This window comes from Rhamphochromis sp. 'chilingali' (assembly GCF_963969265.1).
Source record: "Rhamphochromis sp. 'chilingali' genome assembly, chromosome: 18".
NCBI lineage: Eukaryota > Metazoa > Chordata > Actinopteri > Cichliformes > Cichlidae > Rhamphochromis > Rhamphochromis sp. 'chilingali'.
In genome coordinates this window covers 20055206-20083142 of record NC_137945.1, presented here as the reverse complement: position 1 = coordinate 20083142, position 27937 = coordinate 20055206, and the positions used below count along the sequence as shown (strand labels likewise).

The window sequence follows — 27937 nt, the reverse complement described above, 5'->3', positions numbered from 1 at the left end:
CCATCTGTTTCCCGCCATGAGCCAAGTAAAGAAATAACGCTGTAACATGTCTCTATCCAAGAGTATGACTTTGATGTCTCTGTCTCAGGAGCTGAGGAGCTTAGACGGGGGCTGAGTCAGATCCACGTGTCAGCGAGCACACAGCCTAATTAAATCTCTACTACTTGCTGCTGTGTCACTGAACCTGACCTTTGACCTCTCTGTGCAGAACAGAAACACTTCCAACTGCATGAAATGTCACGCTGGCTGCGGATGCACCGTTAGACTGCAGAAGCAGGTGTAGCATCTAAAGAGAACATTCTAGCCTGGATGCTGTCTTTTTATTGGATATTCGGCCTTTTAATTTAACAGTTGGCATGAAAACTTTTGGGGAAAAACAAAAGGAAAAGAAAAACATTTGCAAAGGCACAGTATATCTTCACATGAATATGGACACCGGATGTGTGCTGTGAGCCAAGGTCAGGCCGGCTGGTAGTCATCTAATCGCTCAAGCAAGGCCTCCGAGTAGCCGGGAGAGTAGTACCTGAAACACAGATGACACATACTGTAAATGCCACTGAAGAATCTCCATAATATAACCTCCATTTTTGTTCATTTTCAAGCTTTTCATTTAGTCACATTTTTTCTAAAAACATGATATATGGTCAGATGATCTGCTGTGGATAACAAGGTTCGGAAATCAAAAAGTATACTCCAGCATGCACGAGCGTGTCTGCTGGGAGGAACACAGTACCTCACTATCTCCTCAGGGAAACAGCCGTTGATGGCATTGATGTATTCCTGGAGGGGAGACCCGGGCTCAGCCTCGATCTCTTGGACTTTCTTCAGTCCACCACTGGTCACAAAGAGGCGCCGTGCTTTGCTGTCGTGAGGCAGCACCTTTGAGAAAAGGACTGGCATGAAAAACAGTCTTGAACTAAATGACACCAAATAAAAAAAGACTTGATCAGATTATGGTCCTGCTTGTAGAGTTACCTTGCTGAACTGACAGACCACATGTTTAAGGATGTTGCTTGGAGCTTCATAGAGGAGGGGCTCCAGACTTGGCAGGTAAGTACACTTCTGCAGAACACTCTTCAGAGCTTTTTTACTCTAAAAGTGCACAAGAAAAGAAAGTCCTTCACATTTGATCCCACTCAGAGACATTATAGGAGAGAGACACTAGACTCAACGAGTCCTTAAAAACAGCAAAGACTGGGACAGAAGTGTAACTTCCAAGTGGAACAGCTTGGTGCTGATGTCCAAAACCAATCAAATAAATAGTTATTTTTAATAACTTCCTAGCTAACCTTTGATTTTAGATACTTTGCATGGCTGAAAAAAGGCTCCTCAATTCTAATCCTAGTGCAGCTGAGAGTGTACCGAAGGTGTACTTCTGTCGCTGATAACAGGGCCTTTGACTGTAATTAGTTTGTTTAAAAGTCATGTAAACATAAAAAATCATAAGCAAACACTTTTGTGACTTTGTGCTGTGAGAAAAAAGGCTGATTCTCTGGATGCTCAGAGGAAACCCTTACTTTGGTCTGCAGGTCCTCAGAGCTGCTGGCGTTCATGTAAAGCTCCAGTATTTTGGGCAGCAGGTTAGCTATGGTCACTGCCTTGGCGTGCTCAGGGGTGTGATGCCCTATCTGGCCCACTGACCAGACTGTGGCCGCCTTGATGTGATCTTCAGACTCCTCCGACAGACATAGGGCCAGCTGGGGCACCCCCTGCAGGACAGGAGGGCACACAGCACAACAGGGCCGCCTCAGTTAACATGACCTACATAGCAAGCATGAAGAAACATCACTGGCTTCAGTGGCTGGATTAGCTGTCACATAAAGAGTTATTACCACCTTAGAGACAATGACAGCCATGGCAAGGCTTTCACTGTGAGCTGCCACATATCCCAGCATCATAATGCCAGGCAAACGCACGTTTCCATGGCAATTGCCCAGGTAGTCAATCACTGCTTCCAAGCCCCCACAGTTCACAATCACCTGGGCCAGCTGGGAAAACAAAACACGCATGCAGGCACTTGACTGTGCGTCTCTTTTGTGTGCGTTTGTGCCTGCAAATGTGAGTGCGCACCGTACCTCTGGAGTGTGTTTCACCACCTCCCTCATTAGGGTGACGACATTTTTCTTGACGTACTCATCTGGATCTCTGAGACAGGACATGGCTGCGGGGAAGATCTCAGCTTCTATCACCATCTCTGCCAGGCTCACGGAGTGCTTGCTGATCTGAGTGAGGGCAGCGAACACCTGCCTCTAGATGGAGACAAAAAAGATGCCTGAATATTTTCAGAGATCATTTACAGTGTTGAAATGGAGATTGAGTCAATACTGCATGTTCTCCATTTAAATTTACAGCATCTTTTTCTTCTGGTAATTTTGTTTTATTAACAAGAAATTAGAACATAATGTGTAACTCCGTCTGAAAGTGAAAACCTATCCAAATTCTAAGCATGTTAATTTTTTTTAACAGTGATTGGTTTCAGAAAGTGTCCTTATAAAAAAATGATTTTCATATTTTACACAAGACTTTTTTTCAATATTTAAGCCTCGCAGATTTTAAAACGCTGATCATTTATAAGCTTTAACTGAATTTTGTACAATCAGAATTTGTGCTCAACAGGTCTGCACTGAATAAAGTTTCCTGTTAAGTATTCATGGTGAAAGATATTTTCATGCCAACATTTCAAAATAAAATTCTGCAGGAATATTTTAGTAAGTCAGAAATAATAAATTATCTCAGGACAGGATAAGACTTTTTGAAATGTGAATCAATGGAGTTGCTAAGTAGCACAAAAAAAAGAACAACTCCTTGCGTGTTTTTGTACAAATAAAAAAATTCTTATAGTACACACTAACATACATACTTTTTTTCAATAATACTACCCACACCCCTAATAATAATTGTTTATCATTTACACCAAAATATTCCAAAAATATAACATAAAAAAGATTAACGTAAAGTAGAATATGGAAATCCTTACTTTTATACTCCAAAAGTATTCAGTGATCCAAAATATTTAGAATATAATTTGTTCTCTTTAAAACTGCCACTTGTTAGGTCCTCATTCTACTCTTCCTACATTTTAAAGATAATTAGGGACGGATAAGTATTTTAATTAAGTACTGAAAAGTACACCTTAAATTTAGATAAATTGTGTAGTAAGTGTTGGAAAATCACAGTACACATTGCTAATGTACCCATGTCTAGATGACATATTTTAGCATAAAAATCATTAATATTCTGAGGCTTTTACACTTTATGTTTTGACTACTTTTTTATTTATTGTGTTTCTTTTAAACATTTAACAAAAAAAACCCCAAATAAGTTCTTTAAAAAGATTATAAATTACTGTGTAAAAATAATAAATTAATGTATTTAAATAAGGCTGGCGTTTCTTTGATTCGCATTTTGACACATGTTAACCTGAGCTAAAGCATTGGCTATTCTGACGAGACATCGAAACAGTCATTAGGGCCTCACCTTGAGCTTGGTGTCTGGGCTGAGGATCATCTGTGCCAGGTGTGCGATGGCTCCAGTGTCCACCACAGTCTGTGCCAGCTCTGGCGTGTGTTTGGAGATGTCACTGAGAGTGGAGGCTGCGATGCGTTTGAGGGCCATCTCTGGCTCCAGAAGACTCAAGACCAGCAGGGGAACGGCACCCGCGTCCACCACTGACTGAGACAAGGCTGCATGGGAGAGGAGGAAAAGGCGGTGAACACATACACACGCAAAAAACTGTGAAACAAAGAATGATGTTAGAAAAATGTAGTAAATCATAAAGTGTTGCATGCTCGAACTATGAAATCACTCCATGAAGTCATTCTCTATCAGCTTCTTGATGAGTGTACCCTCCTAACCCGCATTGTGTCGTGCAATGTTGCCCAAAGCCCAGGCAGCAGCCTCCTTCACCCCGGGGTCAAACTCCTCCAGGCACAGAACCAGAGCGTCCACCCCCCTGCAGGCCACCACAGCCTGCGACAGCTCTGGGGAGTGTTTGGCTACTGCACGCAGAACAAATGCTGCTGCCTTCTTATAGAACCTCTGCACACAAACATACACAGACACCTGCATCAGTTTTTAAAATGAACTGCACCCTTCAATTAAACTGTCATCTTACGTAAATCATATTAAATATTTTACATTTTTGCTGTTTGGGTTTCTCTAAAAATGTCCAGAAATATGGCTTCTGTGCTCTGAAGCTTTCCTACAAAGTATGTAAATAAAATAATATATACAGCCACACAGTGCAGTGAGGGGATGTGTTAATTCTGTTGGGCTTCCTGATTAGTATTTTGCTGTCGGGTGGGGTTTCGGTCCACTTGCTCCCCTACAGGAAAAGAAATCACTGCAAATCAATACAAAAAATTTCTAAAATGATCTCTTTTTACCCCATGATGAAACATTGCAATTCCCTTCCCATGATTCCCGTGCTGTGGCTTACAAAATCACTAGATCCTGGGAGATTTTGGAAAAGGCGTGTATTTTCTTTCTGCTCCGTGAGCTACCACAGAAATCTCACTCTGATATTTATTTTTGAGCTTTTAAGGAGGCCCCAGGTTGGTCTCTGTAAACAGATGGTATGTTGGGGGTTGTCACCCCACTTTTAAAATCTGCAAAGCACTGTGATCTTATTTTCTACTTGTTTTAGAGGAGGGCTTTTTGTGTGTTTGGTTTTACTTTTGTCTTATTTGACAAATACAATAACAACAAATTTTAATATTAAGAAAACAAGAAAAAAAACTGCATTTTGAGCCTCTGAGTGGGCTGACAGCAAAAAGAAAGAGGAAACAAAGGTCTGCTTGCTCTTAGGTTTTGAAGTAGCCCCCAGGCGGGCAAGTTACCCCAACACACATTCTCACATTCAAATGGCTGACCCTGAGGTCCTAAAGGGTGACAGCCACTGACTGCCTCTTTCCTCTCTCTCTCTCTCTCTCTCTTTCACACACACACACACACACACACACACACACACACACACACACACACACACACACACACACACACACACACACACACACACACACACACACACAAACAGATCAAAACTGGAAAATCAAACTGAAGTAGAAAATTGTCAGGAAGATTGGATGCTCACATTCTGCAAGGCCAGGGAATGGGCCAGCTGTGGCAAGATGTCTTCCTTCACCACAGCCTCTGCGAGGTCCTCACTGTTGTCTGCCAGGCGGCCCAGAGCCAAAGCTGCCGTATGCTGGATACTGGGGACAACATCAAGCATCAAGGGGCGCAGCAGGGACATCACACCTGCAGGAAAACAGAGGTGAGGAGAGGAGGGGGCAGGAGCACAGCTGGGCTGGGCTCTTGTTTGTTTATCGCCCACTTTGTCCCAGAAAGAGGAAACCAGCAGATGTTGCGCTTAAACCACAGAAGCACGTTTAAGCTTGATATTTTATTTAATATTACGTTCTAGTATCAGCTGATGTTTGCTGGAGCCACAGCCGTAAAGGTGCTGGTCATGATGAAACCAGGAGATGTCCTGACTGAATCATCAGAGCTGAACAGGTGATGGAGAAACACGTTTACCTTTTAGGTGACATGAATGAGTTGAAGGGAAGTTATGAACTGTTTCTGAGAGACAACACCAGGATCATTTTCTACATAGCTGACAGCTGGTAACTTTTGCCAGTGGGCCAGGTAGGACATTAACGGGGAAAGGGGGGCACGAAAAAAATATGTTTCTTTCTTATTCTCATTTAAAATGTCTAGCTTTTAATAAATAATTATCTGAATCTTTCAACCAAAGTGGTCATCTGATGTAAAATGTATAGAAATCATACATATATACCAACAAGACAGTGTACATCACTGTCACAACAGCATTTGTTTTCAAAGGCTTTATAGCTTTACTTATAACACCTGGTGGGCCGGTCTCTAGTCGATTTTTTGTCCCAACCCTGGCAAGGAGTGAGTAAAGGAAGCAGATGTCGGCTGTCTTACCTGCATTTTGGAGTAGTTCTATATTTTGTGGCCGGTTCGCGAGATCAGCGACAGTTTGCACAAACTGCATCCTCGCTTTCTGATATTGTTCGAAAACTGCAGAGAACAGAAGTGGTAGAACAGACGGAAGACGTGAAAACAGTGGAGTGAAATATCCGCTCGGCCTCATCACTACACCTCATGAAGTTCACCTTGAACGACGTGGCGCTGCGACATTGTGGTGTAATGTGCGGTATTGATGGATACCGCGTCCTCTCACACTTTTTACTCCGTTATCTTCCTGCTTCCAACGAAACACGGTGCTATTTTTCAAGGTCTGGTCCTCAACAGGTAGTGTTGTGATTACCGGTCGCCACGGCAACAGACGGGACGCAGTATGTCCTCGTCGAAGATCGTCTACTAGGAAAAAAAGAGTGATGAATCACTCCCGGTACGCTCGTGTCCGCTCGCCACGGCTCGTGTTTTCCGAAAAAGTGTTCAAAGTGAGCGATCTAAGGACTTCCTAGGTTCACTTTGCGCTGTTTTCAGTTCCCGCTAAAACACGACGCTGTCTCACTCTGCGGGGATTTATTGAACAGAAAAACGAAAAATGAAAGCGGCAAAAACTGAAGAAAGTGAAAACACAGCGTGCATTATGAGTGAGCTCTCAACATGAGTTTCTTTTATTTTTTTTAATCCCTACATGTGTCCTCATATAACCTCCCTGGATGAGCTCATGTAGACCGCTCTAAATAATGTCGTTGCTATAAATGAATGAATGAATGAATGAATGAATGAGGTAACTTAAAATTTAATAAGTGACATGGGCCGAATAGTCGTCATTGTTTTTGTTGTCTCTAAAATATCGATCAGTTTTATATCTTGTTTTAGTGCTGTGGGGAAAAGAGTAATAAATGTAATCAGGCGACAGAGGAAACTCCGTCTATTAATAAATGATTATTTTAAAAAAAAAGGCTTATGCGCTCATGACAGTGTAAAAAGGTTTGCCTATAGGAGTTAAATGGCTGATCCAATTTATTTCTTACTTTTTAAACTTGTTAGCGGGAGTTTGCAAACCTGTCTGCATCTGCTAGACTACATTTGAAATATTGGCAACTTTTACGTATAGGATTCATATTATTATTTTGTTTTCTAAATGCAAGGAAAAGTCGATTTTACTATCTTTTCTTTTTTATTAATTTTCTTAGCTCTATTGTAACTAAGTTTGGCGCCAGATAACACCTCATTCTGTGTAAATATTAATACGCAAGTATTTCGTTTTACTTCGCTTTCTTGGGAGGTTTCCCCAAATAAAATATGAAGGCTGCAGGAAGTGGAGCATATTTCTATATGAGCCTTTATATGATTCTTTTTTTTTTTTTTCGTTTTTCTTTGTTTTTTTGTTTTTTTTAATTTTACCTTTGTTGTGTACCTTTCGATTTGCATTTTTTCATTATTTCTCGGGGGATTTTTTTTTAAATAAAAAGTGTAAAAAAAAATTTTTAAGGGGACAAAACTTTAAAAAATAAACACCGTGTAAAAATAAATAAAAATCTTAAAAATCCCCCGCGGCTTATAAAAACAGCGCAGGCTATCAGATATATCTATATATATATATATATATATCTATATATATATATATATATATATATATATATATATATATACATATATATATATATATATATATATATATATATATATATACATATATATATACATATATACATATATATATATATATATATACATATATATATATATATATATATATATACATATATATATACATATATATATATATATATATATATATACATATATATACATATATATATATATATATATGTATGTACATACATATACACATATATATATATATATATATATATATATATATATATATATATATATATATATATATATATATATATATGTATGTATGTATATATATATATATATATATATATATATATATATATATATATATATATATGTATATGTATGTATATATATATATATATATGTATATGTATGTATATATATATATATATATATATACATACATATACATATATATATATATATATATATATATATATGTATATGTATGTATATGTATGTATATATATATATATATATATATATATATGTATATATATGTATATGTATATATATATATATATATATATGTATATATATATATATACACATATATATATATATATATATATATACACACACATATATATATATAAACCATAAAATACCAGCGTAACGCAAAACTAAATAAAATAATAATAACAATAATGAAACAAAAAATAACTTATCACAGAGAGAAAAACAACAATTTTAGCGTAGTTTTTGTATAATTACACATTTTAAATTATACTTTGATTAAATCGGTGAAGTCTAATCAGGCCACTTGTTAAACAAATCAAAATTAGGTCTGAACGAATAAACAGTGGTTTATCTCTTTACCAGCCAGTTCTCCTCCACGTCCTTGCTGTGCAGAGCCTGCCTCTCTAACCGAGTCATACTAAATCCTGCTCATTCAGACTGACATCTGGCGCTCTGTCTGCCTTTTAGTTCGACTTTTTCATTTTACACCCATCAAACTGATCGATGATCTCCCAAAATTCAAGAGGAGAAAGAAAAAAAATCGAAGTGACTTTGCCAGTAAGTGTAAAATGTTTTATTTAGATGTTTTATACTGTGCAACAGTAACAATACAATAACTTGTCCATACAATCGAGCGATACAAATACGGAAAGAAAAAAAAACACAAGAAAAAAACAAAAAACAAACAAAGAGACATCAAAACATCTGTCGTTGAGCATGAAATGAAGCTGAAGAGGAGCCCAAGTCATCCCCACGGAATAAAGGGGAATAAGAGAATAACATCGCCGCTGATTAAATATGCATTTTGCTTCTATTTACACACGGATTCTCTAAAACGGAGCGTTAAAGTCGTGGAGGACGAGCAATCCGAGTCCACTGCAGTTACAAGAAACGTTTTTCTTCTTCCAGTAAAAAGTAAAGTCGATTCTTCTTCCGTAGGTTTTTTTCCACCCTACAGCCCTATACAAACTTTTTTGTTTTCTCCTTTCATTGGTACAAGGTGTGCCTGGACACTTCTTTAAAAAAAAGAAAAGAAAAAAAACGTCCAAAATTACACTCATGGGACAAACAAGCGAACCTTCTCTGAGACCAAAAAAAATAAAAAAAAATAAAATAAGGAAAGTGGCGCTACCATGAGCATGCATGTTTAAAGTTTCCACCCCACACGCACATGAAGTAATCATGATAAACACTTTTAATTTGAAAGACGTGAAAACAGGAACAGAAGAGTCACCTTCAGTCACTTCAGGAAAATAAAGATGCAGCTTTTTCTTTCAAAAAAAAGTACATGTTTGTCCTTCTCCATCCTTCCAAACTTCCTTTTCCCCTCCTCCTCCACCCTCGACATCTCGTTTTCTTTTTAAAATTCCCACGCCGCTTTTCCTTTCTTCTTTCTTTCTTTTTTTATTTTATTTTGAAAATGTCTCCGATTCCACTACGTTTAAACTTACGCCATAATATTGAGAACAACAAATGGAGAGAGAGAGCGAGAGAGAGAGCGAGAGAGAGAGAGAGAGAGAGAGAGAGAGAGAGAGAGAGAGAGAGAGAGAGCACATTGTCTACACAATGTAACTACGTTGGCATGAAAACAGTATTAGCTGAGCGGGTGTCTGGCGTTGGCTGGTCTGGTCCGGCACTGCTTGGAGCCCCGCGTCATCCGGATGAGGTCGACGAGCCGTTCAGAGAAACCTTTCGGGGTTTGCCGCCGTTGCCGCCGCAGAACTGGGTGAAGGGTCGGCTAGGGCTCGGGGCTGTGGCGGTGGGAGTCCCGTTGACTGTGCAGCCGCTGCTGTTGTTGTTGCTGTTGCCGTGCGGGTGCGGGGACTGCGCAGGCGTGCCGGGGCTCGGCAGAGACGAGGACGTGGACGGAGCCCCGGCTGGACTTCCGGCTTTGTCGCTGGCAGAGTCGCTCTCCTGCCCGGATCTGCTCGCGCTGTTCTGACCTTCCTGCTGTGCGTGGCTCACCTTCATCTTCTTACAGTTGGGTCGGACTCGGTACTTCAGCGGCAGCGGGCCGTTCTGCGGAAGAGGAGAAGAAGTTATTAAAACATTAAAACTTAAACTGTAAATGGGGTTGGCGCCATTTTTAGGAACTTTATTCAGTTTTTTTTTATTATTATTATTATTTTTATTTAATTAGTTACTCAACTAACCCTGAAGTGACCAAGTGGGGTCATCTAACCTATTTTATTCGTAAAAAAAAGTCGTAAAAACTAATTTATTAATGGGTTTCTTCTACAACTTTTTAAACTTGCTTTTTATTTTTTTACGGAATTGATTCATTTATTTGCAAAAAAAAAACAAAACTTGGAAAGATATGTGGGGGTCATTTACTTTTTAACCCCAAATTTCCATTTTTAATCACTACTCTATAGAAATCAAGATCCAGTCATGTCCTGGCGTACATTCAGTTTGATAACCAGACCAGAAAGTAGCAAGTTTTGTTATAAACTTGCTACTTTCAACTCAGTAACCCAGATACATCTAAAGCGGTTGGTTTCAGAGGCCACATATGGCATAAAGATCTTGTGCCCTTTGTTGCCCCTCCCCCCTTTTTGCATACACATGATAGAAAACCATAACTAATTGCAGAATGTCCCTGATACACACACACACATATATATATATATATATATATATATATATATATATATATATATATATATATATATATATATATATATATATATATATATATATATATATATATAAAGGGGCAACATAAAATTTAATAATGTTCAAAGTACATATTATTTCAGGTTGAGTACAAAAACATGATACCATACAAATTCGAATATAGCCATGTCCATGGTTATGTATGTGTTCATTTGACTAAAATCTTAAACGGAAACTGATCGTAAATTTTAAACGTTTTTAATATTGAAAATATGTTTTTTTTATTATTATTATTTATTTAAATTTTGGCATCTTTAACAACATGTATGAACAAAAACCCTCTTTCTCGAACAGCTTCCCCATTTGGAGATTTTGTGTTTTTGAAGACTAAAATAAACAAGCAGAAAAATATCTATATTTAACTGACCGCACACTATACAACACCAGCTACAACAAAGCGATAAAAACCTATATATAACAATATACAAAAACTTCAACGCAATGATAAAATAATATTTTAAAAGCTCAGCAATCAAAACGTAAGTATCTATTCTATTTATGTCTCAAGGTGAAATTTTAAAAGTACCTAATTTTGTTGATATTAAATGTATTTTTAAAAATAAATTGTGATTAAATACATTAACTGACACCGAGGGAGATGGTTTTATTTAACAAAGAAAATATTATTAATATACTGCAGTGTATCAATAAAAATTAATACACTGCAATTACAACTCAATAATTGCAGTGTATTAATCACATCTTGAGATAAAAAACAAAACAAAAAAAACCTTAGCTTTCTAAAAATGTGCAAAAATATTTCTTACCCTTCTCCAAGTATAGATATATGCTATATCCATTAGCGTGTAGTAATCTTTCAGAGGTTCATCTTCATACATGACTTCAACCTTAAGAGGAAAAAAAAAGAATGGGTTTATTTATTTATTTTTTATTGTTTTTGTTTTTCACAATAACCTTTTGTAAGAGGAAATCATTAAATATGTAAATAAGATATCTCTCAGTTTTTTGTGATACATTTATAGTAAGTATCTCTGAAAATAAATAAATAATTAAACTAAACAGACCTGGTAGGTGTTTGGGATGTCCATTTTGCTGCGCAGAAACTTTCTCAGATGCATAACTGTCATGGCTGCTGGACACTGCAAGTACCTCTTGTTAGCCACCTGCAGATAAAACACATTATAACAAAAAATAAATAAAAATACATATGTATATACATACGTGTGGAATAAAACATTCATACACAATGACTAGAATCTACACACAGGCTGGTCCACCTTAAAAGCAGCAAAAACAATGTAGCCCTTTACCACTGGAGAGAACATAATTATAATTGTTTGTCTCCACACATGTTTGATTATCCCTTATTCTAAGGCTGTTTTAATCCTAAAGTGTTAGCAAAGATGAAAAAAAATGACGGAAACAAAAATGTGGCTAAGTCAACGTGCGATACCTGATCTTTTGACTGCTTGTCCTCCACTGCTCCTCCCAGTCTGTGCGCCAAAAAACAGAGGAAAAACATGAGTAACTTTCCAGCGTATGTATAACTCTAAAACTAAATCACACAGAGTTAGCAACAGAATTCAAATTTTGAAAGATTTGAAAAAAATTCTTTTTAAACATACTATGTTTCATGCAGTACTTTTTTGTGAAGTATTACTGTAGTCAAGTATTTTGGCAAATTCCAGACATTAGAATAAACTTATTAATAAAGTCTTGAATATTATTTTATAATGACTGCAAAGGCAGCTAAAATTTACACACCATTAAAAAATAATTAATTAAAAGGCATTTGAATACAAAAACCAAAATCTGTCATATTATACGCATGATCCTATTTCTGTTCATTACATCACACTGTGGGTAGGACATGTCGTATTTTGATCTATAAAACATGGTACCAGCGTCAGTTAAGCTAGTTTTGATGATTCTAGAGCAGACTGATAATATCGGCTATAGTGGAGCAATATCTGTAAGCGTATCATAACAGCTGTATCTACTAACGAGAAACCTCTATAAATATTAGATTTTGTAGTCTTTTAGGAACAACTATTTTCCATTTCCATGTATTTTTAATACAAGCGTACCTGCTTTGATCAAAGAACTCAATAGAGAGGCTGATGATCTCATCGTCTGTAATAATTCTCTTGTCCTCATCTGCTACCTCTCCACGATCTTCATTTGTTCCATTAGACGCTATAGAAACACACACATGCACGGCTGGATGTGAGGGTGGGTTTATATGTTGCGTTTACAGCACAGCAGACTCTCTGATGTGGAAAATATTTCGCCAAAAGAAAAAAAAAGAAAGAAAGAAAAGAACATTTTCTTTCTGACTCACCATCTACGGGGTGCTCTGCGTAAAAGTCTCTTCTCCTCTTCATCTCATCTGAAGACATTCAGAAAGGCGTGTTATTACCAATCCATTCACTTTCACTTCCCACTATTACCTTATTTCAGAAACCATGTGCCAGAGTTCTCAGCGCCCCTTAATATTGTGACTTCCAGGAATAAATATTTGTCGAAACACAAGAAAAGCTAGATTAAAACTGTGGCATCGATGTGAGAATTCATGGAAATAATGATTTGATTCTCCAACATTTCTGTCTTACAGATGGGTGATATGAGACATGACCCTGAAAACTGTTTTGCTTGAACCTTGCAGCAAGAAAAGCAGACAGATTTGATGACCATAACACTCAGCGTCATCCCAATTCAACACACCTCTGCACTTTACAACAAATAATTAACTGTCAAGCTGAAACTTCAAGTTTTTCAATGCAAAGCTTTCCACTACACAACATACACACCATATCCAAATGCCATTACATATACCCTCATCGGTAATGTTCATTTATTCTTATTTTAATATACTTGCAGAGACAAATTTACGTGCAAAAGTCAGACTGAACAGTAAAAATGCGACTCTTACTTTTGAAGAGGCCGGGGACCAGTTTGTACACAATGTCCTGTAAAGTTTTGTCAGACCTAAAGAGAGAGAGAGAGGAAAAGAAACTTCAGTCAAGTATTTAAAACCAATTCTTGTCTGAAAAAATAAGACCAGTATTCATCGCTGTGGAAAACCTCAAACGTGTCATGTCGCCTACACGCCTACATGTGTTTCTCATGTCTGAATGTTTAAATCAGAGGCTGATTCAGCTGTTTAGTGGGGAACCCACAAAGGGAAGGAAACCGAAAACAAGTAATGTATTCGCTTAAGATTGCAAAGGCAGAAAATATACGTTCTACACTGTTTAAAAAGAACAGAAAAATCATATTTAAGGGGTTAAATTCAAGCCATCGGGCGTCACTAAACTTTTAGAACCAAATTTATATGGGCCCTGAAAAAGGTAACAATAACAACGGGGGCAGCTGAGCAAAATGCAGAGAGCATGGTAAGCACAGTTCTCACCTAATGTTGAGCAGTGGCTTGGTTTTGTGCACTTGTACATCACAGATGGGACAGTATTTGCTGGTTTCCAGATAGCGCACAATGCACATCTTGCAAACTGCAAAACAGATGAAAAAAAAAACTGTTAATGTCTGATGAGATCTGAAAGCATTTCCTGAGGAGCCAAATTGAGTTTAAAAGAGAGCAAGAGCAAGAAATACATTTTGCAGCACTGAAAAAAGAAGACTGGGAATGTTTAAATTTAATCCAACATATCTCACATTTAGCAGCTTCGGGTGATATGAACTGATTTTGACCCATAAAAAAATTAAATGAAATGAAATTAGACGAGTTTTGCTCACATGAATGAAGACATTCGATGATGGTGGTTGCATCTATGAAGTATCCTCCACACAGAACGCACATGAGGTGAGGGTTGAGCTCGGTAATCTTTATCCTGGTCGTCCGATGCATGTTGAGAGGAAGGAACAACAATCCCTGCACGCAGAAGGAGGACAGGTCAAAACAAAAGCACGCAGAGGTTTGTCAACGCACGGCGGGGCATTTGGACGAGACTGCTGTTTGCTTGGACTGTGATAAAGCAACATCAACCTTTATGCCGATCCAGAAATAACCAGAGGGAAAGACGTTCGTTGGCAGATTTACAGGCAGCGGCGAATAATCATAAATCAATCACTTCCGCTGAGATCGATGGAGCCGTGCGCTCCCCACTTTCCTTCGCCTTAGCTCAGCATCTTTAATGACATAGTAGGGGCAGCAGCGGTCGAGCTTTGAGGAACCAAATCTGAGGCACGGCACGGGAATATTGACCTCCCGTAACTTCAGATTTGCGCGCACTTTTAAAAACATGGATGGTTTAAACTCTAAGCGAAATCGAAAACGGTTTAAACCAAGAGCGCAAATGTGGGGGTAAAAACGAAAACCTATGCGAGACAATGTGAAAAATTAAATAAATCAGACCCAGCCAGCACCGAAACCTTTAGTTAAGTGGGTAACCCCCTTACTGGGTTGCCATGTTCTGTGTGGTTTGGCGAATTTTGCCAATAATAGTGGGCTAATATCATCCACACGGGCGCACCGGGGTGACTGGGTGAAAGTGTTTGTTTCTGCGTGTGTGTGTGTGTGTGTGTGTGTGTGTGTGTGTGTGTGTGTGTGTGTGTGTGTGTGTGTGTGTGCGCGCGCGCGCGCAGGGGGGTGGGTAATATGAGGCACCCACTCACTGCGTCAGGTGTGCCACACAAGCCACGGGGAAACCTGAGCGTTTCTATGGCAACCCCGTTTGCTTTTTTAGCCCACATGGCTCTTCGCCAGTGACCAGAAAGACAGGATGTCTAAACAAAAACAACACGGCGAGCCGTGCCCGTGTGCAGAGTGGGAACGAGGAAGGACAGAGTCTCCGAGTCCCTCCGTGCACACACACAGCCGCTGGGCTGCCAGGCTGCCGACAGCACGGCTGCCATTTTGTGGAGGAAAAAAAGAAGCATGTATCGGTTCAACGGGCTGCGGGGTTTCCTTCTAACGGGGGCGAATGAAGCCCACCCCGAGGTGTTTACACGAGCTTTATGTATCTGTGAGCCAGACACAGAGGAGCGTACGAGTCCGACCGGGAGAGAGAGAGAGAGATTTCAGCTTTATTTTGATTCGCTTTGCGCTTTTTTCATCAACACCGCGCAGCACCAATATGGCCAGACGCCAGCGACTGCGCCGAAGTTGAGGCGCACGCTGGGTCATTACAAACCATTTATTCTGCGCCATTTCCAGTTCAAGCACCGCACAGTCCATGTATCAAACACGAATGTCGAATGTAGGCTACACTCTGTGCTCGAGTGCATTTCAACAAAAAAGCGAGGGCGGTAGAGTAAAGTCACCAGATGCCAAAGGATCCCGGTCTTCAGATTTTTATCCGGTAGTTACGATCCGGTGGGCAAATTGGTCTCGAAAAAGATGACCAGTCTGGCGCACTTTTTTGTTTTTTAAAGTTGGACTTGTAAAGATTATCGCGGCTGGGTGCTGTCATTTTTTTTTTTTAATTTAATGCAATCATTAAAAGTCTATCCGGGGTAAAGAGTGAATATGAGCGGGTGAGCCCTCTTTAAACGCTGGATGAGAGCCAGCCTGCCCAGCTCGGAACCCACACTGTTACTTTATGGAGCCACAGTCGGCACCATGCCCGAGTCCCGGCTGCTTTTCAATGCTTCAACCGACCTCTCCTTGGCCGCCTGTGAACAGACCACTGCGGGCAAGTTTGGACAGCAAATCGGTTCAAAGGATGCCTCACACACGGATAATGATGGATAATGCCTACATATATGCAGGGAGCCTGTTGCGCCATTAATCGATTGGCTGGTGTTTGGACAACTGCTTTCCCCTCTGCCAGGGTGTGTGTGTGTGTGTGTGTGTGTGTGTGTGTGTGTGTGTGTGTGTGTGTGTGTGTGTGTGTGTGTGTGTGTGTGTGTGTGTGTGTGTGTGTGTGTGTGACCTGCCTGCTCACTTTATAAGACTTCAAGTCAGGTCAGCCAAGAAATCCAAAATAAAGTTAATACGCTTTGGGAACGAATATTGCTGAATGGCCAAAAATCAAACAATACAGTCTGGATTCAGTTGGGAATACGCTGAATGCAGAGGTTTGTGCACAACACGGGCTTTCCTCTATTTTATTTTATTTTATTACTGATAATTTGGCTTAAGCTGTAGCTGGTGCTGACAGCAGGCCATCAATTATTTCTCCACAACTAGTACATCTTAAATTCTTTCAAACAAGACACGTTAAATTGGAGATTTCCATCGGTTTCTGTAGTGACCCGTAAAAGCCGTGCTAACCTAATTTATTCCCAGACGAGACCAGTTCCTCTTGTAAAGCGTTCACCTCTTACATGTAGATCAACAGCAGCTGGAAATAACCCAATTAAAAAAAACTGGGATGGCAAAAAGAAAAGAAGGAGAAGAAACACATCAGCCGCTGTGAGTTCATTTAGAAAACCGTGGCTTAAATAGCTCCTGATTAGAACTGACCACAGGACTAAAACGTATCAAAGGAATTACGTTTATTCCGTGTAAATGCCTCCCTACTCAGTGGATGTACTCCATCCAGTCTGCTGGGCTACATGATCGCTCCTATTCACACACATGTGAGCCTGTCAACCTGCAAAAACCAAGCGGGTGGTGGTGGAGTGTGTGTTTCGGGGGGATAGATTCATTTAACCCATTATAAGTGCACACAAGGTCTACACCAGCGTTCATGGGTAAAATGATAATTTTTTACCCCCCCTCGCTCTCTACAGAGGAAACACTAGCTTGCGCCCATCACCAGACTGGGAGCTACAGTGTGCGCCAACACACAGACCGTATAAAGGTGGGAATTATTGCGATCCATAATGAGCTTTTAATTGTCAAACAAACAGTCTGTGTTGGCTACAGCTCATGTGAATTTAAGTGGAATTACCAGAGCTTCAGACTGCCTGGAGAGGCACAGCCACTCCTTTGTAGTCGCCAATTTTTTTTCTCTCTCTCCCTTCTTAATTTCTTCTTTAAATTTAAATTTAATAACCATCCTTCCCACTCAGGACAAGCACACACCAAAACGTAAACAGCCAGTTGTAGTCCGTATACGCGTTTAACGACAATCCAGTGTTTACAAAGCAGCCGTCATGAAACATTTATGCTCGGTGGAAACGGTTTGCCTCCCTGGCACGTTCACGGGAGCGATCCAAGTTAAGTTAATAAATCCAACATCCGGTCACGTTCACCGAAAACCAACCTGCCACCCAATTCCCATCACCCCAAAGATCCAAACTCTATAAAATGAAGACTCTACGTGGAAACACGAACGCAGGGGGACCGTTTGAAGCACTTGCTGCTCCTCGCATCGCAGCCAACACAGCCTGGTTCGCCTGGGTCTCCCACTTTACATAAATCCCAACGACGCAATGCAAACCCGAACCGTGACCAACTTATACGGACGCGTAACTGAACGATAGGAGAAGCAGGAGCGAATGTGCCCGACCCTTAATTGGCGTTTATAGTCGAGCGGGGAACATCTTTTGCTGGGGGAAAAAAGTGGTGCGCAGACCCACACACGGAGCTCCACGTCGGTGATCGCTGCAGCCACCGTTGAAAGCTCCACATCCACCGCTGGACGTAGCGGGGGGAAAACACAAAGACACAAAGCCCAAACCTCGCCCTTTCGCCCCGTTAGTTAGAGACGATATCGAAGGAGACGTACCTGAAGGTTCGGCCGGGAATCGGTGGGCACCGAGGCGAGTAGACAATGAAAGTTGGGAGGCGATCAGCAGAAAATGAATAGGAGTAGAGCCGCCATCTTGAAGCAGGCTGCAGACGCTGTCAGTGGCGGAGAGCGCACGGCGGACTGGAGCGCATTTCAGATGTGCGAATAAAAACTCCCCGTTTCCTCGGCGATTGCGCGGCGTGTGCGTGTCCGACAGACGCCTTCCAAGAGATCCCGGTCCTTCGGCTCCGGTTCGGAAAGCTTCCCACTTCGGCACCGATAACTTTGCCTCCAAAATATCCGCTTCGCCCCCCAGTAAAACGCAGCAGTGTGTGCGTGTGCTCCGTGGAAACTGACACCGTCCCCAAAATGGCTTGTAGTTCGACCGCCCCGCTCTGGTCACGTGGTCTGGTTGCTTAAGGGTGCCTAGAAATTACTGTCGGTGTATGCTGTTTCTACTGATCTACGTATGTGCAAAGTAGCAAAGACGTGAAGGAAAAAAAGGCTGATTTACACGCGATGGGCGCGTTTTTAACAAACATATCTTTATTTTAGCGGTTTGTGCCTTTTTCTCGACCTGAAACGACACCGAGAAGCTGCTTAAGGGCGCTCACAAATTACTGTCGGTCTATTCTGGTCCTTTTTTTTTTTTAAGTGTGACGCATGATTTAAAATAACACACGGTGCACATCCATGCAGCTTGGGTCGCTTTTCAGCACGATGGGGCTCAATATGTCCTGATGGGTATCCAAAATTTAAAAGAAAAGAAAAGAAAGAAAGAGAAGGGCACAATGGTTGGAGCAGGCAGATGTAGAAAGTAGGCTCTCGGTGTGCCCTCTCTCTGATGTCAAAAATAACAGCAGCAGCACACGCGCTCTCACAACTTCGTGTCGTTTTGACCATCAAATGCATCAAAGTCTATTGAGGTACCAAGTGGCTGTCTTCTTAAGCTATCCAGCTCATTGCTTTGAAGATCCCACGCACTTGGTGGAAAATACGCCAATATGACAAATCGCCCTGGTGTCAAACCTTTGTCACAGTCTGTCCTGACATGCTGTGCAGAAAAGAAGAAGAATAAACTTCCACACTTGATGAATTGGAGCCTTAACCCTCCGCTGAAAACGATGGCATCTCGGATGTTTACGGAATCCGAGCCGCCGTGCTGCTTCAGCTGAGGAGCTTTGAACTTTTCAAGCTGAGGTGGACGCAAAAAAGCTCGGGGAGCTTTATTTTTGTTTGTTTGTTTTGTTTTTTAGTGAATGGACTAAAATTCTCATGACGCGAGAAAGCCGTAGATCTCTGATAATAGCCTTTTAAAAATAGAGATCTCAAGAAAGGCTGGGCTGAAACTCTTGTGGTAACAAATACTTCGAGAGAAAGAAAGAAAAAAAGACACCGCTGTCGTGCAGCTATGTCAGAAATCCTACACAAGCTGTTTAAACAACGCGAGGGTGTAATTTCTTTACTGTACACACGTTCAAATTAATCTTTTAATAAAATATTTTTCTCCAGTCCTAAAGGGGAAGTTCTTGGAAGACGTGTAACACACCAAAATCCTGAAATCAGTCAAAGAACAAAGACGATTTTATTTATTTTATTTTTCTTTCAAATACATTTGTTGGGTTGATAACACACGTGACACATCAGTGGCAGGTATAAAGGGGACGAAAGTGGACACAAGCTTCACATCTGACTGGCTTTCTCCATAGTCTTGGCGGCGTCTTTCAACTTCCCCACCAAATCCTGAAAAGGCAGACACCGATCAACATTTATCCATTTATATAAAAAGATATATTATTTATGCACAATGGTTAGACTAATTTCCGACTTTAGATTCAGGCTGATTAGACTGAAGATGACTGACGGCTTGCATTCATCCAATCATTCCAGAGCCGCTGATATCAGCAGGTCTCTGATTTTATAAAAGGCACTGCTGATGTTTCCACGATGATTACAAAACATTTTTAACCTTTTTCAAGTCTGTTCATTATTTTCTGTTAAAGTGAGCTGCAGTAAAGGATAGATCGTAGCGATTCTGTCTCAATCAAAATCAGAATCCGTGAAGAAAAAAATAGCTACCGCATGGACATAATATTACAATTTCCCACGTTGACTTTTTTCCTGAAAGATCCACACCCCTTTCGATAAGGAGAGCTACCACAGAGCAATACGTTCCGTGGTTAGATTGTTTAGGACTGCTAATAAATGTGACTGTAGTGCGTAATGGCACAGGTACGACGCAATTGCGAGACAATTATCCACCCCAAGAGTTTTCCTCTACCTGGAGCTGCTCCACTGTGCAAGTAAAGTTGATGTCCTCTGAGGATCCTTCATTCTAAAAAATAATAATAATAAATAAAGGAAGGAAGAAAGAAGGAGCAAACATAAGCGTCCTGTTACCCATTGAAATATACCAGACTTTATATAAATGCTGGAAAGTAGAAGAGTAAAGCTGCGGCTGTTACCTCAGTGTTCAGTGATATCAAATAGAAAGAATCGTTGACTTTATCCACCTGCCCGTTCTGTGGGAGAAGCAACATTTTAGAAACACACAACAAATGATATACCGCTAACAGACAGAAATTAGTCTCGCGATCTCACCTTCATGTGGTACTCCAGGCGCCACGAAGCGTCGGTAATGTGAGGTAGACCCCTTCCTATGCTATAAGAAAAAGAAAGGAGAGACTGAGTCATCTTTGCTTCTGTAGAAAATATTGCCCATTCATTCGGCGAGGAGGCAGAGAATTAATGATATGACCAAAACTCCTAAAAAACTCTTAAAAACTCTTAAAGTTGCCGTGCGTCACAGGGGTTTTACGCATCAGGTGGTTTTCTGCAGTTAAATCCGTTTGCATATATGGTGGCTCTTCTACAAAAAGCTGTTTGTTAGCACGTCATAAATCCACATTTACAAGTCAGTTAATCTTGGCGCGGAGAAGCTTAAATACTGACTAGAACAACAACTCGCCTCCTCTTCCTCCCACGTTAGCACATCCGTTCCAGACCTCGAATATCCAGTTTTCAACGTGTCAAATCATTCGGTTAATAATTGTGCAAATTTGCGACTCGAGTTTTACCAAAACAATTAAGTAATTAATAAATAATAAATAAACAAACAAAGCCTAGGCAATAGTAGGCTGTGATGGCATCCCCAGAGAGCGAAGCAAACACCTTAAAATAACATGAGCCCCACAAATCTCTTAAGCACTGCCAGCTCGAACCACGCAGCGATGCCTTACCTTGCTAAAAGACGCTCCAAATCTTTTTTATGTTTCTGCAAAACAAAACAAAACAAAACAAAAAAGCACCAATTAGCTGCTGGCAAGTCTGGCAAAAAAACAAAAGAAAAAAAAGGATGAAATAAATGCGTCCTAGTTTGGAATATAGGCTACCTGGTATGCGCTGTAGAATATTTCTGTTCTGTCTGCGCTGAATGTGAGCTCTTCAAGGCTGGAACTGAACGGAGAAGACAATACTTTAAAACGCAGCTGGTTCTCAGAAAGGAAGTCCACTTAGACAGCTTTACATAAAGCAGCAGGGAGTTCATATGGAGATAGCAGAATTGCATGCATTCCTTTCGTCATCCAATTCCAAGGAACAATTAGTTTAATTCAGCTTGTTGCACAGGTTCTGTGAGCAGACTTTGAAAACCGACTTTCTTGCAGTTAAGACTGCGGAGAAGCAATGAGTAAAATATTATTAATAATAACAGTAATAATAATATAATAATATAATAGAAATCTAAAGCGTTTGCAGCTTTAAACTAACGCTTGCTTGTTCGGGACATGCGTACAGTTCATCCTCTACACCTTGAACATCCAACACCACTTGGATCAAGTGGGAAAAAAAATCTTCAGCTGAAAAAAATACACAAAACAAAGAGGAAAAAATGCTACATATGAGAAACTCGTGAGATGTATAAATAATACCACAGATCCAAGTATAACAGCGTAACTACAGCACTAATTTGCTGGAGACATTATGGCTCCACTGGCAGCTTGCAAGCTCCTTCATACCTACTTCAAGATGAGAATAATAAGTCCTGCTACACGAACAGAACATCCCATCGAGCTTCAGAACTTCAACGGATGCTTTACTAAAACCCCGAGTCGCTTTGTTCTGCAGTAATTATACATAAAGACCACACTTAAAGTCCCCTTGGAGGTGAATTCTGGAAGTATTGTCTCCTTGCATATTGTTAGAGGCATGAAAACAGCGCGGTTTTGGCTCAACGTCATGAAATGACCTGCTTGTAAATAGCGCGCTACTTCAGGTGCTTCGCTTTGAAAGGGTTAGGTTTGAGGTCAGGGTCAAACAAGGCGACACACACACACACACACACACACACACACACACACACACACACACACACACACACACACACACACACACACACACACACACACAAAGAAAACAAAAGAAAGTGTAGGCAGTGTAGGCTACAGGATCCATCTGTATCATAAGGACAGGCTGTTACGTGTGTTATGGGAGGGAGACTCTCATGCGGGCAACAGATAAGGTTGTTTGTGTCCAATTTATAACCACCACCTGCACACAGGGTGGACAGTAAATGCTCTGTGTGCCGTCTCGTACCTTATCGTGGACTGGTCTGCGTTTTGTTTGACCGCCTCCAGTATGAAGGTGACGGCAGCTGTGTGGCTCTGCTTCAGCAGGATTTGGTCTATCTGGTTAAACTCGGGCTGATCTGAAATGACAAAAAAACAGAAAGACGGAATGAGGAATGCTGCTGTTACAACATTCTTACTGGGCGGAACAGAGAAGCCAATTCGTGTACGTCTGATGCAGGGTCCATATACTTTGGTTTCTCCACACTGACGCGCAGAATGGAAATCATTGATAATTTGCATGTGAATGGGACCCCCTGTGCTGCATCAGCCTGGGGTGGGGTGGAGGGGGTGGGGGGTCCTTTGTTTGTTTGTCTAGTGAGTACTTCACTTTCTAAATAATTCCGCAGTAAAAATGGGATTGGGTGCCGCAGAGGTTAGACGACACATGGCCTGTGAAAACAGCTGAAGCAGCTGTGATGAAACTAGAACCTACATCGGGCAAAAGTCTGCTGTCATTTTGCATCATTTATATTTACAAGACAAATTCGAGCCGATTAACAGCATCAGCATGCAGGGCGCTTCGCCGGTCTGCTGAGAGCGATTACAGCCGTCAATCGGATGTGTGTCCGAGATCAGATCGGACTATTAGAGTCTAAAATGACCATCGTGGTCTTTCTAATACTCCGAGCGGACTTGATGCCAGTTTAAATGACAAAAGGGATCCCGAGTGGCCGTGTGTGATTGTGCGACTGCTGCTGAATGCAAAGCAGGCAGCTCGAAAAGACTCGGGTCGCTTTAAAGCAGCTGATGGGCAGCAGGCGGCCACTCGGACTCGTGAAATGTCTTAAAATAAACGCAGGGATCCATCGGGTTAATTCGCAGCGCGCAGCAGAGCCGTAAAAATCCGCAAACACCGAGGCAGCTCCGCCGCACGCTCACACCCGGAGAGAAACCGGAAGCAACAGCGGAGACAAAAGCAGCGGCGCGCGGAGAGGCAGCAGCTCACCGAGGACTGTGGGGTCGCCGTGAGAGGAGAGCAGACTCCGGAAAGACACGTCCACCAGCACCTGGAAGCTGCCGTGGTCGAAGACGGACTGGTCTGCTAAAGACTGTAGCCCTCTCTGCACAGACTCAGACAACTCCATTTTGCAAAAGGGAGACCCACGACATCAGACCACGTGACGGATCAGCTGATCTGGAGAAGCAGAGGGCTGTGGGAGGTTATAGCGAGAGAGAGGCAGACTCGGGGCTGCTGAATGGGGAAGACACTACAGCGTATTGTGGATCTCCGAGAAGACGTTCATTCATTTATTGTATTAATCTAGGTTTGTTGTTTAATTGTGCGATTCATCACTGCTGTTTTATCCTCCAGTCGGATCAGTGATATACAGAACAGCGAAAGAATAAATAAATAAATAATAACATCTGCGACCCCCAAGCTTTTCCATTGTCGGTACCACGGATACGTTTAAACGCTTTGCCACGCAGTTTTATTTAGATTTGTACCCTATATCCAGTGTAATCATCCCCATAGCTGGTTTCTGACTGTGGGATTTACCGGGTTACAGTTGTCCCCGGTATTAACTAGACCACTAGACCTCCAAGTATTCACACATACCTCTCTATGAGCAATATTATCCACAAGCGTTTAGCAGCGATTACACTGACACTGGGTTATTGGGTTTATGACTTGCTGCCGGTCAGTATTGCTCAGTTATTTAGCCAGATACACAAAGTACGGGGCGGGAGTCTGTGGTGAAGTGCAACACAGGTTAAAAAAAAAAAAGATTTTTAGGTCATATCCTCCCGAGAAAAGAAGAAAAAATAAGCTTCCTATTGAACTTGTTTGTAATTTCCTGCCACCCAAACACGTGAGATATCAATGGAAAGCCCAGGATGCCCTTTAGTAAAGGACTTAGTAGGGTAGCTCAAATAACTCAAAATTATATCTAGACCAGAAACAAATGTCCATTATAGAGGACACAAATAAATAGGCTGGTTCTAGGGAGGATATAGATCATGTAAGGGAGATAAGGGTGTGGGGGTGAGATTAAGCATTTCTAGTTTAGATAGCAGAGACGTGGATCGTGTCAGATGATGAGCAACATTATCAACATCTTGTAACACTTCGTACAGCTGTGCTACAGTGTGACTTTGCATGCTATGCAGTCCAGCCGTCAGAGCGAAGACACCCCCACTCCTTCTTCATCACAACTCTGTCTGTATTGTATTAGTTCTGATATTTCTACATCGTGTCTAATCTATTAATTGAGAACGAGCACAATGCCACGGTCTTCCACCCTCTGAGGTCGGGACGGACCAGGATGAGCAGATGCGATCGTGGGCGACTTATTGAGGTGTGGACTGTGTAATATTGTCATTGTATTATCAAATCAGATTTAGCGCACTAATTATTGCTATATATATCACGGTGCATACTTTTATTCGTTTACTCATTCAGTGGTTTCCAGGATCTTTTTTTTTTTTGCACAACTATACAGTTATCTAAAGCAACCATCTGATTTGCACAGCTGGGTTCTCATGCTAAATCTAATATACACATCCAGATAAACAGATGAAACGAGGGTTTTTTTTACGCCTTCGAGACGGGCATCTTCACCCACTTCGCATTTGAGCTGGCATTACGCATTTCTTTTTGGGGCAGTTACTCTACACAGCTCATATTTGCTCCCCGGTGCTCGCCAAAGCATTTCGGTCAGGGCGTTTAGTATTTATTACATGTGACGTCTTTCTTTTTTTGCGCGTGTCGGAAACTTCCTCGCTCAAGCCTCGAGGCAGTCATGAGGTGAGCCGTAAATAGGTCACTTTTAAATTTCCATTATGAGCCTTAAATATGTGGAGTCGGTGCGTAACTCAGTCCAGGCTTGGAATCCAGTGAAAAGTATAAAACTGCCACGAACTGAAAAGAAAAGAAATTCACTTTTGCACATGGAAACTACAAAATCAGCGAGCACTTGACTTCTTATTGGCTACTCTTTATTCTTCTTGACTTGGAGTTTGCCCCCTCGAGCTGTCTGTTCCATCTTTGTGCAGCTCGGATGCTTAAACTTTTATTTTATGACATCCTGCAGTAATTAAAAAGATATCAAATCCATTTATAGTTGTCAATTGTTGTCTGTCGGTGGTTGCATAAATTGCGACGCTAATTTTAGACAGCATCGCATCCTCTCAGTGAGACCGTGGTCTGCCTGCCGTTCATTATCTAGGAATGCTCTGGACTGCGGTCTATTGCTCGGCCACACACGCTGCAGCTATCGGAGTGACCTCTGACTCCGCGCTTTGTCCAAAGTCCATTTTGGCTCCGGGTCGGGTTGTGAAATAGATTAGCCTTCACTCCCTCAGTGCCGCCGTGCTTTTTCCTCCAAGATAGGTCGCAGTGCGTGGATTTCTCCAACCTCCTGCTCCAACTTTGGTTGGGGATCTGCGTCACGAGCCTGACGTCAAACATTCGCAATTTCCCGGTCATACATTGCGCGATTAACCGAGGCTCAATATTTTTAGACATGTACAGTTGAATACATCGCATAATGTGGTTTACAAGCGGTTTCTAATACCTTCAACATAAAAGTCTAGCTAAAAATTAAATATGAATAAAAATATTCGAACTCGGGCTCATGAATTAAAACTTAATACTTAATCATAAGTTTTGTTTTTTCTCTTTAACCCTTTATTTTGCCTGATCTGTTTAACATACAAACGAACCGTGAACCACACGCGTGCCCTTTTTATTCTGCGTCATTGTGGCTGTTAAATGCGCAACTCAACGGACAGTTTCTCTTAACCTTTACCATCCTTGACACTGCTGATGAAGTTGTTTCATTTTATATATAAAAAAAACCAACCTCTTTAACAATGACACATAACCTACAAACACATCCCTGCTTTTTGTGTTTTTAAATGCCAAAGGGAAGTTTTGTATCTGCACTGTAATCGATTCCGCTTTGTTCCTCTTTTCTTTTCGTGATTAACCCATAGTTGAATGAGGGCCAGTGAAGTCAAATGATCTCATTGTTTAACCCATAATTCCTCCTCACTGTCTGTCTTTACATAAAAAAACAAACTATAAACATCCCCTTTAAGAAGAGGCCGGGGTAACGTGACCTTAGAAAATGTGTCAACACCGAGGCATTTCCAGAACCAGCTTGTTGGGAGAACACAAGGTCACACACCGTCACTGTATTTATTTCTGTTGTAATAAAGTCCAAAACGAGGTCTGACGTAAACATGGAGTTGTACTTGTAACCTGCCATTCAGATCTGTTTCTGCAGACTCTGGTCTGGATTGACAGCATGCATACATTTTATTATTTTTTGATGCATTCGGTCATTTCTTTCCACAACCGCATATTCTCCTCTTAGCCAATCATTAAGCACACAAATCAAGAAAACTGCCTGCCATCGTTCCTGTGACGTTGTCTACATTTGCTGTCTTCACTCTTGAAGACTATTTGTTTTGTTTGGCCTGTGGCTTTTTACCACGTGAACGAGCTATATGTAAACAGAGAAAGCTTCCTTACCTTAATCACCTTCTTCTCTTACATGGAAGCACATTCAGGGGAAATGCAGTCATTTACAAGCATCCGTGCTGATCTTGCCTGAGCTCATTTTTTGCAAAGGGAGGCAGCACAGTGCCGTAAATATTCTTTTGTTAAATTTTAGTTACCTGCTTTATTGCAAAACTGGTAATAACTCTCTGTGTGCTCACATAAGCAGGGTAAAGTTCAATTATTCTTTTCAACAATTACATTCATACACTATTGGTAACACAACACTGCTGATAAAAGACAAAACTGCTCATGAAAGAAGCAGAAGAAGTAGAAGTCTAATGGTTTTCAGTGAGCAGCTCCTTCAAACAGGGGCTGATCTTCCTGTTTTTTCTACATTGACCAGTTTTATTACTCCCAAAATGTAAATTAATTACAGACCTCATAAAAGTGCTGAATCTTTGTGTTAATTATCACTAATTATCCCTGCCAAGCACAAACACACACAGAGAGTTGAGATCTTATTATAGAAAAGCCAG

The 27937-nt window shown here is 40.9% G+C and overlaps 3 protein-coding genes across 4 annotated transcripts; all 3 read right to left on the bottom strand.

Annotated features, from left to right (window-relative positions):
- Window positions 1-15: 15 nt before the first annotated feature.
- Window positions 16-6697, bottom strand: spag6 (sperm associated antigen 6). Its single transcript, XM_080865308.1, has 11 exons — window positions 6144-6697; window positions 5953-6048; window positions 5093-5259; window positions 3855-4038; window positions 3478-3683; window positions 2076-2249; window positions 1836-1988; window positions 1518-1709; window positions 976-1092; window positions 734-879; window positions 16-523 (listed from the first exon to the last, which is right to left on the bottom strand). Exons 1-11 carry the CDS (start codon window positions 6166-6168, stop codon window positions 460-462), a joined length of 1524 nt encoding a protein of 507 aa, XP_080721434.1. The 5' UTR covers window positions 6169-6697; the 3' UTR covers window positions 16-459.
- A 1914-nt stretch (window positions 6698-8611) lies between these two features.
- On the bottom strand, window positions 8612-18685 carry bmi1a (bmi1 polycomb ring finger oncogene 1a). Its single transcript, XM_080865818.1, has 10 exons — window positions 18324-18685; window positions 14443-14578; window positions 14102-14198; window positions 13622-13677; window positions 13031-13078; window positions 12777-12885; window positions 12143-12182; window positions 11754-11852; window positions 11496-11576; window positions 8612-10071 (listed from the first exon to the last, which is right to left on the bottom strand). The coding sequence occupies exons 2-10, from the start codon at window positions 14552-14554 to the stop codon at window positions 9706-9708; spliced, it is 1008 nt and encodes a 335-aa protein (XP_080721944.1). The 5' UTR covers window positions 14555-14578; window positions 18324-18685; the 3' UTR covers window positions 8612-9705.
- A 1220-nt stretch (window positions 18686-19905) lies between these two features.
- On the bottom strand, window positions 19906-24088 carry commd3 (COMM domain containing 3). 2 transcript variants are annotated; one of them, XM_080865067.1, is made up of 8 exons: window positions 23901-24081; window positions 22920-23031; window positions 21719-21782; window positions 21566-21600; window positions 20928-20988; window positions 20792-20848; window positions 20608-20661; window positions 19906-20069 (listed from the first exon to the last, which is right to left on the bottom strand). In XM_080865067.1, the coding sequence occupies exons 1-8, from the start codon at window positions 24037-24039 to the stop codon at window positions 20010-20012; spliced, it is 582 nt and encodes a 193-aa protein (XP_080721193.1). In that variant the 5' UTR covers window positions 24040-24081; the 3' UTR covers window positions 19906-20009. The 2 variants fall into 2 exon arrangements, with proteins under 2 accessions (XP_080721193.1, XP_080721194.1); XM_080865068.1 differs by lacking the exons at window positions 21566-21600; window positions 21719-21782 and having other exon boundaries at window positions 23901-24088.
- Window positions 24089-27937: the final 3849 nt, after the last annotated feature.

Coding starts and splice junctions, on each gene's coding strand:
- spag6 (XM_080865308.1), bottom strand. CDS start 6,168: ATGTCGCAGCGCCACGTCGTTCAAG. Junction 6,049..6,143: donor GCAGCGCCACGTCGTTCAAG/GTGAACTTCATG, acceptor TGTTCTCTGCAG/TTTTCGAACAATATCAGAAA. Junction 2,250..3,477: donor GCCCAGACACCAAGCTCAAG/GTGAGGCCCTAA, acceptor GTCTCCATCTAG/AGGCAGGTGTTCGCTGCCCT.
- bmi1a (XM_080865818.1), bottom strand. CDS start 14,554: ATGCATCGGACGACCAGGATAAAGATTACCGAGCTCAACCCTCACCTC. Junction 14,199..14,442: donor CATCGAATGTCTTCATTCAT/GTGAGCAAAACT, acceptor TCTGTTTTGCAG/TTTGCAAGATGTGCATTGTG. Junction 13,678..14,101: donor AAGCCACTGCTCAACATTAG/GTGAGAACTGTG, acceptor CTCTCTCTTTAG/GTCTGACAAAACTTTACAGG.
- commd3 (XM_080865067.1), bottom strand. CDS start 24,039: ATGGAGTTGTCTGAGTCTGTGCAGAGAGGGCTACAGTCTTTAGCAGAC. Junction 23,032..23,900: donor CGGCGACCCCACAGTCCTCG/GTGAGCTGCTGC, acceptor TTGTCATTTCAG/ATCAGCCCGAGTTTAACCAG. Junction 20,662..20,791: donor TGATATCACTGAACACTGAG/GTAACAGCCGCA, acceptor ATTATTTTTTAG/AATGAAGGATCCTCAGAGGA.